The sequence below is a fragment of the Schistocerca cancellata genome, chromosome 2 (genome assembly GCF_023864275.1).
Source record: "Schistocerca cancellata isolate TAMUIC-IGC-003103 chromosome 2, iqSchCanc2.1, whole genome shotgun sequence".
Taxonomy (NCBI): Eukaryota; Metazoa; Arthropoda; class Insecta; order Orthoptera; family Acrididae; genus Schistocerca; species Schistocerca cancellata.
Window position 1 is genome coordinate 163,682,654 of NC_064627.1, and position 16,544 is coordinate 163,699,197.

The 16,544-nt window shown below is 39.5% G+C and overlaps 1 protein-coding gene across 3 annotated transcripts in view; it reads left to right on the plus strand.

The window, feature by feature from the left end:
* Window positions 1-16,544, plus strand: part of LOC126161451 (serine/threonine-protein kinase mig-15) — a 327,531-nt gene that overhangs the window by 208,256 nt on the left and 102,731 nt on the right. For all 3 annotated transcript variants that reach the window (XM_049917269.1, XM_049917270.1, XM_049917271.1), the window contains one exon: window positions 9,252-9,359. In XM_049917269.1, the coding sequence (XP_049773226.1) occupies window positions 9,252-9,359 (108 nt within the window). The remainder of the gene's footprint in view (window positions 1-9,251; window positions 9,360-16,544) is intronic.

Genomic DNA, 16,544 nt, shown 5'->3' on the forward strand with positions numbered 1-16,544 from the left:
TAGTTTGGTCTTAAAGAGTTGATTTGAACTATCAGTTCTTTTTTGTTTTTAACATCTTTAAAGATTTCTATCACCATTCGTGTCCTTATTGTACATTTTATTTGTTTAACTGTTTCTGGCTATTTTAATATTACGTGTTCGTAATGATTGTGGCCCAGTGACTGCACTGTCAGGTGCCTGCAACAACAGGCTTCAGCTACCTCACTATGGAAATAACACTAAATGAAAAATCACAAAGGCTCCCAATTAAGGTAGACCGAGCAAGACTGGAGGAGTAGATCTTCAGTGAAACACTGAGAGTAGTGGCTGAGGTGTAGTGTGTACCTAGAGCCCCAGTGGATGACAGGAGGAAGATATATGTGTATATCTTACAGTTCATGACAGTATGATAGAAACATCACTAATGAATTTAGTGCAGATATTATATTCAAAATAATAAAATGTGTTAAACACCAAGTTGTCATTTGAGAAAGCCGTCATACACTGAGTGAATTTCCATGGGGTGTTGCATTTGAATATATAACTCGATAGATGGCTTCTTCTTGTGTCTGAAATTAAACTAAATTGTTAACTTGGGAGTGTCATAGATTTTTCACCATCCAATGAGTTAATGTAAATTGGATCAGATTTTAGGTCAGTGGAAAGGCTCTGGAAGAAGCATTCTCTATTGTACAGAGAGACAGGCTTGAAAATTACTTACAAAAGGCAGACCGTGAGATCGCCTTTTGGGGTACAGCACCAGGATTCTGTTAAAGGAATAACATTAATCTCGACAACTTCTGTTATACCTCTTTATAGTGCTATTTCTCCTACATATGTACTTTTATCCCACCAGCTGGTAAACTAGATTTGCAAAGGCTAACAATTTACTCCAGTTCAAAATGCATGATAATGTCTAAAAGCTCTCTGTTTTGCTTATGACATAATGCCCTCTCAGGCATTGGTTGATGCAGTTTAACGACACTGCATAATGCTCTATGGTAGTCTTCAGTCTTTAAGTGTGTATTTTACGTAACCATTCAGAAGATGTTGTTTGTCACGTGAACTTTCTATAATTCTTATTTATTACTCACTTTGAATGTTAAGTATGTGTGATATCATTTGCACGGTCCCTTCATGTTGGTTCCATTTTCTCAAGGGCTTGTGGAATGTCAAGCAAGTCCCTAGGTGTGGTTCTAAGGTGCCCATGTTAACTGTTTGCGGGTTCAATGAATCATAATAGTATTCTCTTGTTATGATATGAATTTGCCAACTAGTTAAAAATGTAACACACTTTCTCAGTGAAAACTATTATCTTTTCATTAATCTTAAGTTACTTTTAGTTTTTAATTAAACACAAGATCCAAAAATAGACAAGTGAGTATTTAACACTTTATTGTATATCATGTTCTGCATTGATGTGTGAAGTCGTACTGTCATACATTCTGGTCCAAGCTGCGGGAGTCAGTGGTCGTGTGTACACGAAGTATGCTTGCTTGTGTGACTGAATATGTGTGTGTGTGTGTGTGTGTGTGTGTTGCCTTTTCTGAAGAAGGCTTTGGCCAAAAGCTAAGGTGTAGGTGTCTCTATTGTGCTTGTCTGCAACTCATTGTGTCATCTTGACAGTGAGTAACAATCTATTTTTTTCCTTATATTGTCACACACTTCATGTTCACGTGCCAAATAACAGCTTTGTGATGATGGTCCCAATGGAGAAAACTTGTCCATCTGTTAAAATCATGGTGCTGCATTTCTCATGAAACTGGAATACGAAGTGTTCGTTAATCCACAGGATCAGCTAGTCAAGGAACAGATTTCTTATGCCAAAACTTCCTGTGACAACAACAAACATGTTGCCACTCTGAACTGATCATTACAAATTCCAGTCTTATCAGTCAATAGCACCTAGACTTTAAAAACTGGATCACTTCCTTTTCCAGTGCTGTGATTGTGTTCCTTCATACTCTGAGATGAGGTATATTGTGTCTATAATCCTACTCTTGTCATCCAATGTAGTACTTCATCAAAAATATTAGGAAGAAGTTAGCTTGTTTCTCACCATAAAGATGACCCGTTGAGTTGCAGACTAGCATAATGGAAAGACTGTTACACATTATAGCTTTCAACCAAAGCTGTCTTCAGCAAAAAAAAGCACACACACACACACACACACTTAATCCACAAATGACTGCTACCACCGCCTGCTCTGACTGAAATGCAGCTATCATGTGAAAAGCAATCTTTACTGGGATGGAGAAGGGGGAGGGATAGCAGGGTACAAGTCAGACGAGAGAAGAGCGCATTCTGGCAGGACGTGCAGGGACTAGATGGAAACTGCTAGCCACAGCGTCAGGTGGTGGTATGTGGAGTGGGGGGGGGGGGGGGGGGAGTGGGGAGCAGAGAAGGAAGAGGAAAGGACTCCTGGGTGCATTGGCAGAGGCCGGCACACAATGAGGCTGATTGGACACGATAAAGGAGGAGATGTTAGAATAGAGTGGGTGAAAACTGTTGGGTGGAGGGTGTGGGGACAGCAGGTTATCAATGGTTGAGGCCGCGATAATTTCGGGAGCGGAGAATGTCTTGTAAGGTTAACTCCCATCTGCGCAGTTAGGAAAGCTGGTGGTGAGGGGAGGATCCATACGGCGTTGGTTGCGTATCAGCCATTGAAATCAAGAATGTAATGTTCAGCTGCGTGTTGTGCAACATGGTGGTCTACTTTGCTCTAGGCCATAGTTCGGCAGTGGCCATTCTTCCTGGTGGATGACTGGTTGGTAGTACTGTAGCTACAATGTGTAACAGTCTTCTCATTGTGCCTGTCTGCAATTCAGTTAATCATCTTTACAGTGAGCAGCAACCTATCCTTTTCCTAATTTGTTGATATTGGAGTTTCCATTGTAGTTTTCTGTCAGTTATTCAATTTAAGCAGTGTTCTAGTCCATCCTTGGGCCAAGCATGCTCTGATTCCTGCAACACACAGGCCATGTCCCTTGGACAACATAGATGCAAGACCTTGTCCCATACACCCATCCACTGCTTCCTGCCACAGCCTAGTCATGAGCATATTCTAGCCTACAAAGGATAGGGCCATGTTTGAAAGAACTCGACAGTAGATATGAGCTGGTCTGCAATTACTATCCAGTTCTTCATGGAGATCACAACTAACCAACTGGCTATGTGTGTGAATGGCCACTACCAAAATGTAGTTTATTATGTGCTGCATAGTTGCTGAAGATGCTGCTCACCACAACACCTGCTGCTTCACCCTAACATATCCATCTGCACATATACAGACACAAGCACTGTGTGTGAGTGTATACCTGTCCTTTTTTTCCCCCTAAGGTAAGTCTTTCCACTCCTGGGATTGGAATGACTCCTTACCCTCTCCCGTAAAACCCACATCCTTTCGTCTTTCTCTCTCCTTCTCTCTTTCCTGATGAAGCAACCGTGCGTTCCGAAAGCTTGAATTTTGTGTGTGTGTTTGTGTTAGTGTGTCTATCAACATACCAATGCTTTCGTTTGGTAAGTTACATCATCTTTGTTTTTAGATATATTTTTCCCATGTGGAATGTTTCCCTCTATTATATACAGTGGAATCAGTTAGACTGACACACTCATTGATAACTGGCGAAGGAAAAAGGATCATGTGATATGAAGATAAAACATGCAAGCAAAATCATGATTAAAAAATGGAGCTAGTACAAAATTTGAGGAAGCAATACTTTCCCATGCTCTGTGAAATAGTTAGGGACAGAAACAAATAAAGCTTACTGTAAGACTCAATTCGCCATTAGACATATTTCACTCTGTGATAGTGTGATTTTGTATTTTGATACCCCTGTTGACACCAACATAGCATGACGCCCCACCTGATTGTGCATGGGTCACATAGACGTACAGCTGGGAAACTGCATGTTCTGGATAATCGTTGATGTTACATGACAGAAAATGTTATTCATGAATGATGAATTTCCTGGTCATCTTCATTGTTCAAACAGTGGTTGGAATTTCAACAATATTATATAAAGGGTAGATTACTACTCACCGTAAAGATGACCTGTTCTGTTGGAGACAGGCACAGTGCACAGTGCACTGAGCCTTCAGCCAAAGCCTTCTTCAGAAAAGAAAAGAAAATACACATGCACATACACCAAATCAAGCACACCTCACGCATACATGACCACTCTCTCTGGAGCAGCAGTCTGGAGGATTGTGGGATATCAGGGAGGGAGGGCAGTGCTGAACAACACAGCGTACCATAGTAACTAAATAGTGAGCAGCCTCTCCTGGCATGATGTTTGGAAATTATTTGGGTTGGTGGGGGGGGGAGGGGTTGGAGTGGAAAAGGAGTGCAGCAGCAGAGAGGAGAAAAGACCATTGGCGTTGTCAGCAAGTGGGGTACACTGAGGGTGGGGGGACATGAATTGGAAGGTGGAATCTGTTGGTTGGAGGTTGTGGGGGCTGTAGGTCACATTAGGTTGAGGCCGGGGTGGTTTCGGGAATAGAGAAAAGGAAAACGCCGATCTCCACAGTTCAGAGAAGCTGATGGTGGAGTGTGCTCCACCCTCTGCCAGTGCCATGGGTCCTTTCCCTTCTCTTCTGCTCCCCTTTTCTGCTATTCCAACCTTCAGACGCCATCTGGTCACTGCATGCTCCAGTCAGGTAGTGATGACTCCTCTCCCTCCTCCCCATCCCTCACCCCTTCTATATTATCCCTCCCTCCCCCCTTCCCTTCCCTACTCCAGATTGCTGCTTCCACTCGACACAACACCTTTGGTTTCTGACCAGAGAGAGTGGTCATGTATGCATGAGTTGTGCTCGCTTGATTGGATGTGTGTGTGTGTTTTCTTTTCTTTTCTAAAGAAGACTTTGGCCGAATGTTCAGTGTGTAACAGTATTTTGGGTGTGCCAGTCTGCAACTCAACATTTTCATTGTTCGTAGTGTGTCAGGATGTGCCCTTAATCAGGGCAGCTGACAGTGTCTGGCTCATCAGAGGGCCCAGATAGTGATTATACACTTTGTATGAATTGTAAGCTGTGATGTCTTATTTGCAACAGTGTGCTGAAGACTCAAGTGTTCTACTCATCACATTACACTGCAACATAGATTGCCTACACTTTATGGTGGTGGGGATCCTATGCTAGGGGATATTTATGTTTATCAATTTTTATTTTTATACCTGAAAGGTACGTCTGAAGATGATCCTTGAAAAGTTATTACATAAAAAAAAAATTGCCATCAAAGACTGTTTTGGATTGACAAGTTCTTCAGCATTGGTTCCCTGTATACTTCACTGTGATGTCACTATTCATCTGTAAGCTTTCCTTGTGCACTCGCCCATCTCTTTGTCGTTTCTTGCATTTTCATGTGTTATATGGTTCACATATCTTCCTTAATCTTATACTTCCTGCAATTTTTCCAGTTTAGGAGTGTGAAAAATTCCTCTATGCCTCCTGAGAATAGTTTTGTTGTGTGAAATTGCCTTGCTTGATTCTTCTTTCAGTTCTGAATTTCCTAGAGATATGATCAAGTCTAATGGAGCTGTAGCATTAATTGATATATTCTTCAGTATGTGTTGTAGATCAGTGGTAATGTGCCAGACTGTCGATCCAAAGATCTAGGTTTTAATTCCAGTTCAGTAATAGGATTTTTATCTGTGACTTATCACTTCTTTCACCTCTGGCAGTAATCTTTGTTAATGTGAAAAATGCAAAGTTGCACCAAGTTTCAGATACCAAATTAAATTATAGGCCTTCCTCAACTATCTATGTAGGTCAGTTCAGAGGTTTGAGGAAGGCAGTGGCATATCGCTTTGTAACTGTTTCATGCCTAGTAAAGCGGTTTGGTGTTCAAACCAACCTTCAACCATCTGCTTTACTTATTAATATAGACTGCCACAATAAATTATATAAAAGGACACAAGAGATTGTAAAAAACCAGGACAACCAAATGCTAGCAACTGGATCTGATATGTGATCATTCATAAATTAAAATAAGATTTGCTGTCTCTTTTTGCAATTGAATATTGATATATATTTTAATCTGTTCCATCAAGGTTGTTGCAAAAATTTCACATTGGATTATAGTACCTAGGATTATGTAAATTCTAATTTTTTATCAGTCTTCACATGCATAAATGGTGTTTAAATAAAATGGATGTAGTGGGAATAATTTTCAGATATTTAATTTACATTGTATGCTTTGAGAGACCAAAAACAATATTACACTTTGCAGTGCACAGTTATTGATCTTCATACTTTTCCTTGCTGTACATTAGTGTTCATGCAAAATTATTTTATAAAGTGGATGTAGGTTCGCAAACTTGTAAGCAGGAAGATGTAACTTTAATTTTCTTTTCTGGTTTTCATTTTAAATTTTGGAATGGAGATAGCATAATAAACATGAAAACCTGCAAGAGTATGAGTACAGCCAGTTACTTCAGTTTGAATGCTGTTAAATGGGAAACAAATTATTTGACTCATTTTATGTAATTCTGTAGTTGGGTACCATCTAACAGCCCACAAAACTGTAACACTGAACAATTTTACCAGTTAGACATCAGTCGTCAGTGATATCTTTGATAAATAACAATGATCAATTGAAAATTTAAGATTGATATCATTTTATTGTTGGTGAATGAAATACATTGATGTTGAATTATGACATTAGATGTATATATTGTTTAAATAAATAAAGAATAGCATAAAAGTGAACAAGTGATCATAGTCCAAGAGAAGTGTTAAATGCTTGTACTCAAGTTGCTGTATTGGTTCTTGCAACAATGAAACCATTAAATTTTTGACAGTATAATGTAATTGGATAGATAAAAAATCTGCTCACCAAGTGGCAGCAGGAGAACACACATAGCTAAAACAAAAAGTTTAACTTTTGAAGCTTTCGGAGCCAGTGACTCCTTCTTCCAGCAGAAGTGTTGAAGGGGAAGGAAGAGGGGTTAAGGGAAAGAATAGAGTTCAGAAAAGTCGCCCAAAACCACGGGTCAGGGGAGACTTACCGGATGGAATGAGAATGAAAGACTGCAAACAGTAATACTTTATCTAAAAGTATAGTTTCATTATTCATTTGTCTGAAGAGTGTAGGAGCTATTGTCTGTTGATAATTTTGCATGGCTGTTTTACAGCATGCAGTAGCTTGTCATGACTTTCTAACTGTAGATGTCCTAAATGTAGAGCATTTCTTGTGTGCATAAATTTGCATGGAATTTTGGGAACCAAGTTTGTCATTACTAGTCTGACATTTATGTCGAATATACACTAAAATTATTTTGTGGCTTTGTATTTCACAACATTGTGGTTATGATGGTGAATTTGCTATCATTGCTAGAAGTAAGAGAAGTTCTGTATTGGATTGCCATCTCACTCGACAATTAATAAATGTGAAAACCAATAGAAAAACAAATTCTGTGAGAGTTATTTCATAACACAGTTTAAATTCTGAAAATAGCAGAATTACATTTGTTTTGATATTAAGAGTTAAGAGTATTGTTTTCTGAACATTATTATTGTTTCATGTAAGCTACCTTTCTTTCTTTTTCCATAAGATTGCGTCTCCCTCCTGCCACCAGCCACAAACTGCTGTGAACATATCATTGTTGAGAGATCTCAGTATCATAAAGGACAGGCCTCCTTCGCATGAGAACCTATCAAAATTCTGTGCAGATTGCAGACAGTATAATGAGTAGAAACAATGTCTCATCATATAGTGGAAACAGTAGGCATCTGGCATCTCTCTCTCTCTCTCTCTCTCTCTCTCTCTCTCTCTCTCTCTCTCTGTGTGTGTGTGTGTGTGTGTGTGTGTGTGTGTGTGTGTTACAAAATGAACTTACTAGAATAAGAATTAAAAGTGTATATCAGCAATTCTTTATTTGCATCAGCTTTATTACATTACTGAAGAAGACCACTAATTTTCTGGAAAAGGGAGGCTAGGGAGAGAGAGATTTTCAAATCCATGACATGAAGTCCACATGAATAATACCCTCAGACAGCATTATTTTGTAGTGTCTGAAAAAGGATGTCTCATCATCCAATTTTTGTGACGTATCAGTTTGAAAGATGAGGCTATTTTACTATGTGGCTACAATAATTGCAATTCTTGTGGCGCAAAATGAACAGTAATAATTTCCCTCTGTTTGAGTGTTAAAATAGTCAGATATTTGTTGTTTGTAACTTAACAATGTTAGCCAGATGTTTGCAACAACAGTATGAATTTCGATAGCGGTGGCATTCTGCTTAGTAGTGTGACATCCATTTTCATTGTGATTGCACTCACTGGTCACAAAGGAAGCACGGTTGCCAAATAAGTGCTCAGAACTGTAGCAGATAATCTTCTTATTGATGGAAACATGACACTGATTACTGCTGTAATTATAGTTTTGTCAGACTTCTTGTGCAATGTGTTTTTTAGAGCAGTTTTTGGTTTCGAGAATAATTATTACCTTCTGTCCATAATAAATCTTTGCTCTCAAGACAGCTGAATACCGATGCCAAGCTTGAGCTATCTAGAGTACACCAACCATTTATTTTGTGTTTGTAGCAGAATTTGTTTCACAACACAAGGAAAACTGTTAACACACACGCATGACCAAGTCCTCAAAACAACATTACATACAGATGTTTTCTTTAAGAAAAATAAGTTTTTTCCTTTTTTTCTTTCAAACTAGTGTGACATTGTACTATGCATCAAAAATATTTTTTCTTTGCCAGAGCTGTATTTGATACCTAAAACATATCGCCATGTTTTAATATTTCTGTTATGACATTTGTATTTGATTTTGATGTGAATTATGTCAGTCTACATGTTTCTTAAGAATCAACTGTGCTAATAGAGACTTTTGAGAAAAAAGGTAATTAAATGGTGAGAAATTTACCATAAAGTGCCCAAAACACTTCCTGTCAATGCTTCGATTTTGTTTATAAGGCATGACTACTAACATCAGCAAAAGAAGTATACTGCACATTCGAAAAATTGACTGTTGAATGATAAATGTTTCTTGTCTCCCATGTCTCCTATTGTCAGTGTGTGTGTGTGTGTGTGTGTGTGTGTGTGTGTGTGTGTGAGAGAGAGAGAGAGAGAGAGAGAGAGAGAGAGAGAAGGAAGGAAGGAAGGCAAACAGTTTTCCTATGCAGTTAATTAAAAAATGTGGTATGCCTATATTCCAAATACAATCTGTTGATTCATTTGTAATCAGTAGTAGTTACTGTAGTGTAGTTATTATAGCATGCCGTGCGCTGTAGTGTATTTTGGTTGTGAATTATAGAATCGCGAGGATCGTCGTACTGATTTCCATCGCATGGATTCATCGCCAGGACAGCTGGGGACCCCAGGGTCACGTACAAGTTCAGTTTTACCAGATCTTCTCTCACAGGTTAGAATTATTATATTTATTGTAACAGGCAAGTAGTGTATTACTAGTTTGAGGGCTAAAGCTTTTAGGTAGATAAATGTGCAAGAGTGGTAGAATGAGTTGCTTTGCTGGCAATAATACTATATTGAAGGAAAGAGAATATTGCACCAAAGTAAACTGCTATGTTGTAGGTTCGTACCTAAAGTAGATAAGTGTTTGTCAGTGCATGCACAATGTTATTATGTTGGTTTTCTCTGTTTGGTGCAAAAAGCCAGAGGCCTGCAAAATATTGTCGTCATTAATAGTCTTTGTGTCTTTAGCTTTATGTATGAGACTATTTCATAGTAATTGATGGCAATTTAAATGAAATCCACCACTACTGAAGAATCAACAATTTGTTTTTAATTATGATGAAAAGTGGCTTTGAATTTACTGGCTTGGCAAACATTTCTGATAAAACATGTCGAAACATTAACGTAATAAATACTATTCAGCTGTAACTAAAGTGATATAGAAATGTTTCTTGGTTCATTGAATTGTATGGTGTCAGATATGCGTGCTGTTTCAGGTCTGTGTACAGGACACAGTTCCTTTTTCAGCTGTTGGGTTGATCTTACAATTTAGTGTAGATTTAATACCCTTGCCAGTAAAATTACTGAAAGTAATCACCCCTTCTATGTATATTCAACAGAGAAAGTGATTGTTAAAATATATAAATGAAAATACTATTCCTGAAATTTTTGAACTTGTGTTTCCTATGTTCATGATACTTTTTTGTGACAGTAATAATATTTGCTGACATGATATATTGAGATACTGATATGATATATTGAGATACTCATCTTCAAAACTTTTAGAAACTGCTACACTCAGAGCAAAAGAAAAGCAAGTTGATTGAATATGCACCAAAGAAAGTAATGGTTCTTAAGAAATTTGTTTCATCCTACTGCTTTGGTTGACTCTCTAGTGACCCTGTGGCTCCTTCATTGTACGATTGCTTATTGGGATGGCGAAGGTCTGTGTCCCATGCTCAAAACCTTTGTTACCGAATAATTTATTGTGCTATTGAAATGCTTTCACAGTATTTTCAGATCACATTCTATACAAACAATCCTGTTGGAAGAACCTCCACAACCGAGCATTATAGCACAGGTTGAAAATACTACTTCAGTTGTAAATTACTTTATTTTCACACGGCCGGTTTTGGACTGTCAAGCTAGGTGCTCTGAAAGTTGTGTCAGTGCACAAGTGGCACCAGACAATACTATGGATGACTGCCTGGATAGGGAATATATACAAATGATATCACGAAACTTTCGCTGTGCTGTGATCCCCGTGCGCTGTGTGTACCAGGTGCAGTGTGCTGGCTATGAGCACAGAACAGGAAGTAGCGGATGTGAACAAGGAGGCAAATTGGTAAACCAGAATGACAAAAGTGTTGCCATCTATTGCGGCATCTGAAAATTATCTCCCGTCTTTTGCTATTTCCAGTACGACACCTGAGGATGGGCTTATAACGGTCAGAAACTGGTCATGTGAAAATAAAGTAATTTACAACTGAAGCGGTATTTTCAACCTCTACATTCTATACAGTTTTCATAGATTTTGCAATACAGATTACCATGCCATGTAGAGACCAACCCATTGTTTTGTGACTACAATGAAAAGTGTAAAAATTAAGAATGGAGCTGGGTGAGGGGCTTCTATGTGTGTAATTGTTGTTACTAAGTGGACAGGAGTGGGGTTCCAATGGGGGTGGTGAAGCTACCTGCTGGAAAGGCTATAAAGAACACACGCAGTGATGGCACATGGGAAGCAGGAGGAGGAGGAGAATAAGAATGAGTTAAAAATGGATCATCACCCAGAGGAATGATTATAAAATCTTTAGTAACTGGTAAATAAAATATCTGTGAAAGTGTTCTAAGGACAAATTGAAAGAGTTTTTGTTCCACAGGCAATACATTGTCAGGCAGTAACTGTTATTGAAAAATGGAATAACGTGGTGGTGAACAAATTTGAGTATGAAAGGTGTGATGAGAAGCATACAGAGAAGAAGTCATCTTTGACTTTGAAATTGCATTATAGCAGAAAACCCCCAAAAAAACTAAGAACAAATTTATGTAAATGAAACTAGAGTAAAAAAGGAAAAGGGGGATTTACATGGGATGGGTCGGATTAGTTTGTTTTTCCATTGATAAATAAAATTGTTCTACCAAACAAAGGTTAACATCGCAGCCACGGGAATTTTATGAGACTGCCATTCATCACCTTGTGTCACAGTGGGACAAGTGTCTCAACAGCCAGGATCAAAACTTCTAACATACAGGTACTGGTTTCTGTAATTATGCCTCCAGTTTGTTTCTTTTTTTACTCCCCTTATCCTTACAAGACTTTGTCTATAGAATACCTGGCTATCAATGAACAGTTTACAACTCAGGAAAGTGAAAAGAAATCTTTATGTAGATACTGGGCAGTTATAGACTGAAACTCATCAAGTTACTGTAGTTTAATGTAACTTATAGTGCAAGAAAATCCAAATTACAGAACTAAAGAAGCTACACCCTCGAATCACATTAATGTGATCACCTCTTATGTTCGACATCAACATGAAATAACCACTCACAGATGGCTGGATACAGCACTAGCAGCTGTTGGTATATAAAGCATGCTGAGGGGATGTGGAAAACAGAGCATCATTGTTGTTATACAGAAATGGAGTGGTTTATCTGATGCTCAAAACGGCATGATCATTGGCTTTTAGGCCAAAGGTGGAAGCATTTCTGAAACAGCTTAAGTTTGTAAGCTGTTCCCTTGTCGCCAGGGTTAAGCTATACTGTACATGGCAAAATGGGAGGCAACTGTCAAGTCTTCAAAGGAAGCACTCGAATAATGAATTCATGATATCCACACTCTTGATAGCTGCAGTATGCCAATATCTTTACATCTTAATGTATACATGAAGTTCATATGGGGCCTGAAGATGCCACATTGAAATGCTGAAATCAGTAGTCAAAGTTAAATATAATAACTTCTCAAACAGACATTGCTGTTAGGCGATCTTCCTTGATAAATAGACAACAGGGGTGAAAGATGGCTTCAGAGATGTGTACAGGTGAATAGAAGTGCAACTGTTGAGCAACTGACTTACCAGATGAACCAAGACACTACCAACAGTGTCTCCCCAACAACCATTCAGTCAGTTTTGTTGCATACAGGCCTCCACAGCAGGTGCTTGGTTCATGCATCCATGCTCACTGCTGTTCATGAAGAACTTGTCACCACTACCACTACCACAACCAGACATGCACTGAGTGCTGATGGTGACCTTTGAGTGATGAGGGAGGGCCTTTGCAGCTGAATCAAGTTTCATACTCCATCAGACAAATGGCCGTTGGCAAGTACAGCACGAAACGTCTGAAACCAAACACCCTGCAACAATCATTGGAATGGTCCTGGTCAGAGAAGGAAGCCTAATGGCCTGATAAATGTTTTTGTGGCATTCTCTGGGGAATCTCATTGTTCTGGAAGACAGTGGTTCAACACAAGTACGCATATATCCTGGGGGAACCATATCCATCCCAACATGCAGTTTGTTTTTCCTTGGCACAATGGCATATACCAGTCAGACAACGCAATATGTTGCACAGCTTGCAGCATACGTGTGTGGTTCAAAGAGCACTGTGATGAGTTTACTGTACTCCCTGGCCACCAATCACACTCTATCAACAACATATTCATAGCCCCACCTAACTGTTCTTGCCAGAGGTCCTCAGCTGAGAAAGCTAGCCAAGGCACTGAAGTCAGCATGGCTCTGTCAGTACCACCCAGAACCTCATTAACTCTCAAATGCTGCAAAGGTTATTATTCTGGCTTTTGACCGGTGGTCACATAAATGTGACTGGACAGTGAACCATCTGAATTATGGGGTTCATATTGTTGTTGTTATGATCTTCAGTCCAAAGACTGGTTTGATGCAGCTCTCCATGCTACTCTATCCTGTGCAAGTCTCATTGTCTCCAAATAACCACTTCAACCTATGTCCTTTTGAATCTGCTTACTATATTCATCTCATTCTCTCCCTCTATAATTTGAACCACATACACTCCATCCAGTACTAAATTGGTAATACCGTGATGTCTATCAACCAGTCCCTTCTTTTAGTCTAGTTGTGTCACAGATTTCTTGTCTTCCCTATACTATTCATATCACTTCATTAATTGCACTATCTACCCATCTAATCTTAAGCATTCTTCTGTTACACCACATTTCGAAAGCTTCTATTCTCTTCTTGTCTAAAATGTTTATTGCCCGTGTTTCATGTCCATACATGGCTGCACTCCAGACAGACACCTTCAGAAAAGATTTCCTAACACAGATCTACAGGGTGTTACAAAAAGGTACGGCCAAACTTTCAGGAAACATTCCTCACACACAAAGAAAGAAAATATGTTATGTGGACATGTGTCCGGAAACGCTTACTTTCCATGTTAGAACTCATTTTATTACTTCTCATCAAATCACATTAATCATGGAATGGAAACACACAGCAACAGAATCTACCAGCGTGACTTCAAACACTTTGTTACAGGAAATGTTCAGAATGTCCTCCGTTAACGAGGATACATGCATCCACCCTCCGTCGCATGGAATCCCTGATGCGCTGATGCAGCCCTGGAGAATGGCGTATTGTATCACAGCCATCCACAATACGAGCATGAAGAGTCTCTACATTTGGTACCGGGATTGCGTAGACAAGAGCTTTCAAATGCCCCCATAAATGAAAGTCAAGAGGGTTGTGGTCAGGAGAGCGTGGAGGCCATGGAATTGGTCCGCCTCTACCAATCCATCGGTCACCGAATCTGTTGTTGAGAAGCGTATGAACACTTCGAATGAAATGTGCAGGAGCTCCATCGTGCATGAACCACATGTTGTGTCGTACTTGTAAAGGCACATGTTCTAGCAGCACAGGTAGAGTATCCCATATGAAATCATGATAATGTGCTCCATTGAGTGTAGGTGGAAGAACATGGGACCCAATCAAGACATCACCAACAATGCCTGCCCCAACTTTCACAGAAAATCTGTGTTGATGACGTGATTGCACAATTGCCTGCGGATTGTCGTCAGCCCACACATGTTGATTGTGAAAATTTACAATTTGATCACGTTGGAATGAAGCCTCATCCGTAAAGAGAACATTTGCACTGAAATGAGGATTGACACATTGTTGGATGAACCATTCGCAGAAGTGTACCCGTGGAGGCCAATCAGCTGCTGATAGTGCCTGCACACGCTGTACATGGTACGGAAACAACTGGTTCTCCTGTAGCACTATCCATATGTGGTCAACGTTACCTTGTACAGCAGCAACTTCTCTGACACTGACATTAGGGTTATCGTCAACTGCACGAAGAATTGCCTCGTCCATTTCAGGTGTTCTCGTCGTTCTAAGTCTTCCCCAGTCGCGAGTCATAGGCTGGAATGTTCCGTGCTCCCTAAGACACCGATCAATTACTTCGAACATCTTCCTGTCGGGACACTTCGTTCTGGAAATCTGTGTTGATACAAACGTACCGCACCACGGCTATTGCCCTGTGCTAATCCATACATCTAATGGTCATCTGCCAACTCCGCATTTGGAAACATTGCACTGACTGCAAAACCACGTTCGTGATGAACACTAACCTGTTGATGCTACGTACTGATGTGCTTGATGCTAGTACTGTAGAGCAATGAATCGCATGTCAACACAAGCACCGAAGTCAACATTACCTCCCTTCAATTGGGCCAACTGGCGGTGAATCGAGGAAGTACAGTACATACTGACGAAACTAAAGTGAGCTCTAAGATGGAAATTAAGCGTTTCCGGACACATGTCCACATAACATCTTTTCTTTATTTGTGTGTGAGGAATGTTTCCTGAAAGTTTGGCCATACCTTTTTTGTAACACCCTGTATACTTGATTTTAACGAATCTCTCTTCTTCAGAAATGCTTATCATGCCACTGCCAGTCTAAATTTTATATCCTCTTTACTTTGGCCCTCACCAGTTATTTTTCTGCCCAAATAACAAAACTCATCTACTTTTGGAGTGTCGCTCCCAATATCATTCCCTCAGCACCACCTAATGTAATTCAACTAATTCCATTATCCTAGTTTTGCCGGCCAGGGTGGCCGAGCGTTTCTAAGCGCGACAGTCTAGAACCACGCGACCGCTACGGTCGCAGGTTCGAATCCTGCCTCGGGCATGGATGTGTGTGATGTCCTTATGTTAGTTAGGTTTAAGTAGTTCTAAGTTCTAGGGGACTGATGACCTCAGAAGTTAAGTCCCATAGTGCTCAGAGCCATTTGAGCCATTATCCTTGTTTTGTTTTTGTTGACATTCATCCCATATCCTCCTTTCAAGACACTGTCCACTCTGGTTGACAGAATTACAATGTCGTGGACAAACCTCAAAAGTTTTCATTTCTTCTCCCTGAAGTTTTATTTCCTGCTCCAAATTTGTCTTTGGTTTTCTTTACTGCTTTCTCATTGTACACATTGAATAACATCAGGAATAGGCTACAATCCTGTCTTACTTCTCAACCATTGTTTCCCTTTCATACCCTTCTAATAACTGCTAGCTAGTTTCTGTTCAACTTGTAAATAGCGTTTTGCTCCCTATATTTTACCCCTATTACCTTCAGAATTTCGAAGAAGTATTCCAGTCAATATTGTCAAAAGTTTTCTCCAGGTCTACAAATACTATTGGCTTGCCTTTTGTTAATTTATCTTCTGAATTAAGTCCTAAAAGAAGTTGTAAGGCCAATATTGTGTTGTATTTTCCTACATTTCTCTGGGATCCAAACAAATCTTCCCCGAGGTTGGCTTCAACCAGTTTTCTAATTCTTCTGTAAAGAATTTAGTATCTGCAACCATTACTTAGTACACTGATGGTTCGGTAATATTCGCACCTGTCAACATCTGCCTTCTGTAGAATTGGAATAGTTCTATTTTTTTTTTTTTTCTTGAAGTCTGAGGGCATTTTGCCTATCTCGTATATCTTGCACATCAGTTTTCTGTGCAATGAGATTATCTGAAAATTTTATTTGCTCTAATTGGTTTCAGTATCATTTCCTTAGTTTCTGCTTCAAAATATTTGCACATTTAATATTGCAGTAATTGTACACTGTAAAATGTGAAAGCAAGAGTTCTTCCTGTCAGTCA